The sequence below is a fragment of the Etheostoma cragini genome, chromosome 14, assembly GCF_013103735.1.
Source record: "Etheostoma cragini isolate CJK2018 chromosome 14, CSU_Ecrag_1.0, whole genome shotgun sequence".
NCBI classification, from domain to species: domain Eukaryota; kingdom Metazoa; phylum Chordata; class Actinopteri; order Perciformes; family Percidae; genus Etheostoma; species Etheostoma cragini.
The window spans coordinates 22,998,883-23,004,552 of record NC_048420.1 but is presented as its reverse complement, the minus strand read 5'-3'; the positions used below and the strand labels follow the sequence as shown (position 1 = coordinate 23,004,552).

Sequence of the window (5,670 nt, the reverse complement as noted above, 5' to 3'; positions counted from 1 at the left end):
TACAAAGGAAAATAAAAATAAATTAATAAATGGGAATAAGTAAAAACGCCAGCAGAGAGGAAAAATGAAATAGTGAAAGTCAACATAGTGCACAAGGCAAACTGAGAGAAAAAGGGAAGAGAGAAGCTGCATATTCATGTTTTTAGTCCCAAACTGCTGCCCTGGCTGTGGCTATTTCCTGACAACTCAAATCCAGGTTAGACATGAAACAAACCCAAGGAAAATCTACTAAAAACTGGCATTTATAAATACCTATATTCACAGAAAAAAAGAAACCTGAGGCTCAATAACGAGTAGACCCGGATGTGTTTGATCCTTCTCATTTTGGTCCTTGCACCCCTGACGCTCCTCCTCCCGGTCCTCTCCAGCTGTCTGTGGGACCTGGAGACCGGCAAGCAGAAGACCATCTTCACCAACCACATTGGAGACTGCATGTCGCTGGCTCTCTCCGCCGACATGAACACCTTCATCTCCGGAGCCTGTGACTCTCTGGCCAAGCTGTGGGACCTGAGGGAAGGGGCCTGCAAGCAGACCTTCTCCGGACACACCAGCGACATCAACGCCATCTCTGTGAGCACGGCTTCAAATTCACTTCATATTTAACAACCAACACGTTAGTTAGTTACCAGACATTCAGATTTTTCACTAGTTACATTTTCTTCGGTGAAAATAAAACAGAATATGAGTGCTGAATACATTTAAACATCAATTTTTCTTTAAATTGGTTGCACATTGGTTGATATTACTCAATATAATGACTTTGTATCTCAATATACTGACTTAGTAGCTCAAATATTGACTCAGTATCTCACTATGTTGTCTTAATATCTCAAATATTGACTTAGTATCTCAATATGTTGTCTTAATATCTCAAATATTGATTTAATATCTCAATTTACTGACTTAATATCTCAAAATATTGACTTAATATCTCAATATACTGACTTAATATCTCAAAATATTGACTTAATATCTCACTATGTTCTCTTAATATCTCAAAATATTGGCTTAGTATCTCACTATATTGTCTTAATATCTCAAAATATTGACTTAGTATCTCACTATATTGTCTTAATATCTCAAAATATTGACTTAGTATCTCACTATATTGTCTTCATATCACAAAATATTGACTTAGAATCTCAATTTATTGACTTATTATCTGAAATATTGACTTAGTATCACAATATATTGACTTAACTCAAAATATGGACTTGGTATCTCAGAATAATAACTAAGGATCTCAAAGTAATGATACACATTAAAATATTGACTTATAATCTTGATTTATTGACTAAAATGTGTGCGTTTGCAAGCCAAACACACACACACATAAATCCACACACACATAAAGTTAACATACAATTTACAGTAACTCACTGGCAACGATTGGCCGGCAAGTTTTTGTATCCTAAAAATGGGCAGTTCGAAATAAGTGCTGAAAATGTCAACATTAGAAATATCAAAAAACTTTGGAAAAAACATTAAAAAAAAGCACCCGCATCATTGAAAAAGTGACAACAACAAGTGTTATAATGCACTGGAACTGTTTGTCTAGGCTCTACAAATAAAGCTTCTTCTTCTTCTTCTTCTTCTTCTTCTTCTTCTTCTTCTCTCAGTACATGCCCAACGGACACTGCATCATCACGGGCTCCGACGACTGCTCCTGCAAGATGTACGACCTGCGCTCCGACCAGGAGGTCGTGACCTACATGGACCCCAACCTCAACTCGGGCGTCACGTCCGTGGCGCTCTCCAACTCAGGCCGCCTCATCTTCGCCGGCTACGACGACTTCAACTGCCACATCTGGGACTCCCTGAAGGGAGAGAAAGTTGGTGAGTTTTTCAAAATAAAATGTCAAACAACTAAGAAAATAAAAGTGGAAATGCCCCATGAGATCAGACAGGTGATGTGATCTCGTCTTTCTCTTCTTTCTCTCCTTTCCCCTCCCTCTCTCCTGTGTCCTTTCCTTTCCTATCATCTTGTCTTCTTTCCTTTCCTCATTCCTCATGCTTTTCCCTCCCCTCTTCTCTCCTTTTCTATTTTCCTTTTCCTCCACCTCTTCCTGTTTTTTCCTTCACTTTCATGCCATCCTTTTTCATTCCCTCACCTGTTTCCTTTCCTCTCCCCTTGCCTCCTCTTCTTTCCTTTCCTATCCGCTCCTTCCCTATCAATCTTTCACGTTCTTCCTTTTCCATGCTCTCAACTTCCCTCTTCTTTCCTTTTCTTTTCTCTTCTTCCCACTCGTTTCATTCTGTCTTTTTGTTGCTTTTCTATCCTTTTCATCCTGTCCTTTTGCACACTACCTTTCCTCTTCTTTCCATTGCTTTTATTTCTTTTATATATTCTTTTAATTATTCATCTTTTCCTTTCATACCGTCCTTTTCCATTCGCTCATCTGTTTCTTTTTCCTCCTGTCCTTCCCTTTCAATCTTTCCTTTTCTTTTGTCCTTTCTTTACCCTTCTTTCTTTCTTTTCCATGCTCTTTACTCCGCTCTTCTTTCCTTTTCGCTTCTCTCCTCCCCTCTTATTTCTTTCTGTGTTTTTGTGCTTTTCCTCTCCTTTCATTTCTTTCTTTTGCATACCGTCTCTCCTCTTCTTTCCATTCCTTGTATTTCTTTTCTATATTCTTTTAATTATTCATCTTTCACTTTCACACCACCCTTTTCCATTCCCTCATCTGTTTCTTTTTCCTCCTCTCCTTCCCTTTCAATCTTTTCTTTCGTCCCTTCTCTACCCTTCTTTCTTTCTTTTCCATGATCTTTCCTCCGCTCCAATTCTTTCTGTGTTTTCCTCTCCTTTCATTCCTTTCCTATTGCCTACTGTCTCTCCTTTCTTTCCTTTCCTGTTTTCCTTAACCCTCTCCTCCTCCTCTCCTCTCCTCCTCTCCTCCTCTCCTCCTCTCCTCCGCCAGGCGTGCTGTCCGGCCATGACAACAGGGTGAGCTGCACTGGCGTCCCCGCCGACGGGATGGGCGTCTGCACCGGATCCTGGGACAGCTTCCTCAAACTGTGGAACTGAGGCGTCCTGGCCGAGGAAAGCACCGGGCGAGGGAGAGGAGGAGGAGGAGGAGGAGGAGAGGAAGAGGAGGAAAGGGGGAGGGGGGGAAGAGGGGGAATGTAGGGAGGAGGAGACGAGAAGACCTCTCTTTCTCTCCCCCTCCCTACTTCTTCCTCATTCATGCAAAACCCGAGAGGCTGCGAATGAGACACGTTGTGTAAACGGCATCAGGGAAACAGCGCCTGATGCATCCCGCTGTGATTACAAGAGAGTTTTTATTGTCGTCGGGATGATTTAAAACAGTTTAAAATATAAAAAAAAAAAGATTTTAAAACAATAGCACATTATTCAGAATGATTACCAAGCAGAAAATAAGCTCTTATTGAGAATCTCAATGAAACACAAATAGATTTTTGACAATACAAAAAGAGAAAGAACTCTTGAATATTGAAAATATGACTGTAGGATTACACGTCTTTTATTGTCTTTGACCTATAAAAGAGCCCTGCACTTATATAGATGAAAGATTGGCATGTACTGTACATTTATTTGTATTGTATAGTTTTAACACATTAGGGGGAAGAGTCGATGTACAGCGTCTTTAATTTTTCTTCATTTTTTTTTCTGGGGCTGCACATATCCACAGTGTGTGTGTGTGTATAGTATAGAGAAGCCATCTTGGGTCCCATGCTAACAATCAGCAGGGCTTTGGATCCAAGATGGCTGCCGCTGTTTCACGGTGATTATTTGACGCCCCAGTACCCAGAAGAAGAAAGGCTGGAAGCTGGAAGCTGACCTGGGAAAACACTCTGTACTGACCCGGAAACTCCCTTTACTCCCCTGGGCTTAGCTGCATTTTGCACTCGTGCAGTTCCTCTGTAAAAAGACCAAATGTTTGTTGAAAATCTTTCTAATAAACATAGATATCTGCATTAAAGCCTTGTCAGAGTCTGTATGTTTGTGTGTGTTAAGGGCCCTTAACTCTTGTGTTATCAAAGATTTTAACATCAGGAATATGGATTTCTTTTAACTAAATTGTCCAAAAATAACATGGATGTAAGTTGTATAGAACCTATACAATATTTATAAAAAATAACAATTATTTTCATTTTCATGTTCATATTTTACATTTTTTACACATTTTGGGTGTTTTATAGCATTTAAAAATGTTTAAATGGTTTCAAAACCGTGTCCTGTCTGTGATCCACTCAACATCAGTCTAAATAACATATTTCATAATTTCTGCGTTTTTTAACCCTTGTGTTGTCTTCCCGTTAAAATTTAAGACCAACACTTTTTCTTATGTTTTTGTACCTTTTTTGGAATGTTTTTCACTTTTCTGACCTTTTGACAACTTATTTTTGGAATTTATGGTCAATAAACCTCATTTATAGGAAATTATCCCTAATGTTTGAGTTAGAAAAGCAGAAGTTAGGAATTATTGAGACTAAAATTAAAGGAATGGATGCTGATGATAATCACAGACTGGAATATGTCAACTTTTACTCAATACTATTTCAAAACCACTTCAATTGTTTTTCAAATGCTATAAAATTGAATAAGACGCCCCAAAATTAATGAAAGTAGAGATTTGTACTTGGCAAAGAGCGTTGGGTGGAATCAATCATGTTATTTTGGGGAATTGAGGGGAGAGGGCGTGGCGTTGGTGATGACTCTCCTTCATGTTGCCGCCTTATGCTGAAGCAGTTTTAATTCTTTCTTTTTTTACCTTATCAATCTATCAATTTATCAATCTATTTATCACTCAATATTCCATAGTGAAAAAGAGGATTTTAGAAATGTTTTGCAAAAATATCACATTGGCATAAATATTCAGCCCCTTGAACTACAGCTCAGGTGACCCCCCCCCCCTTCTCTTGATCATCTTTTGAGCTGCTCACCTTGATTGGACTCCACCTGCGGTGAGTTCAACTGATTGGACCTGATTTGTAGAGGCTCACACCTGTCTATGTGACGCCAATTCTACAACATGAATTGAACATGGAGTACAACATTAATACATTTTCCAAAAAACAAAACAAAAACAAACAAAATTAAATAAAGAGAAAAGAGACCGAGGGACTCAGCAGTAGACACTAAGGAATGAGTTAGAGAAAAAGTAGTAGGGCTGTTTTTGTTTTACAACATTTTAGGGATAGTTTATACAGAAATACACCATTTAGAATGGCATTAAAGACATTTGTGTATGAAATATATTGCCATTAAAATTCAGGTTATTCACTCCAGTTGTTCTGTTCTCCATTTAATGTCCAAATTTAACGTATTCATGTGTTAAAATTGGGATATTTGGGTATGGTACACGATCCAGTACTTGAAAGCATCCCAGAGGGTCCGGGTTAGACTGCAAGAGAAGAAGAGATGATGTTTCAATGTCAGAATTACAGAAAGTAAACATTCACATCCATAATAAACCTTTGATGCGTGAAGTTGTTACATGAATACATCTCGTTCATCACTTTGAAGTAACTGAACACTACAGACAACACTACAGACAACACTACATACAACACTATATACAACACTACATACAACACTATATACAACACTACATACAACACTACATACAACACCATACAACACTACATACAACACCATAAAACACTACATACAACACTACATACAACACTACATACAACACCATACAACAC

The 5,670-nt window shown here is 38.5% G+C and overlaps 1 protein-coding gene across 1 annotated transcript in view; it reads left to right on the top strand.

Moving 5' to 3' along the window:
* Window positions 1-3,938, top strand: part of gnb3b (guanine nucleotide binding protein (G protein), beta polypeptide 3b) — an 11,692-nt gene extending 7,754 nt beyond the window's left edge. The window contains exons 7-9 of the mRNA XM_034892641.1: window positions 369-570; window positions 1,620-1,836; window positions 2,916-3,938. Coding sequence (XP_034748532.1) covers window positions 369-570; window positions 1,620-1,836; window positions 2,916-3,022 — 526 coding nt within the window. The 3' untranslated portion in view covers window positions 3,023-3,938. The remainder of the gene's footprint in view (window positions 1-368; window positions 571-1,619; window positions 1,837-2,915) is intronic.
* The last annotated feature ends 1,732 nt before the right edge of the window (window positions 3,939-5,670 follow it).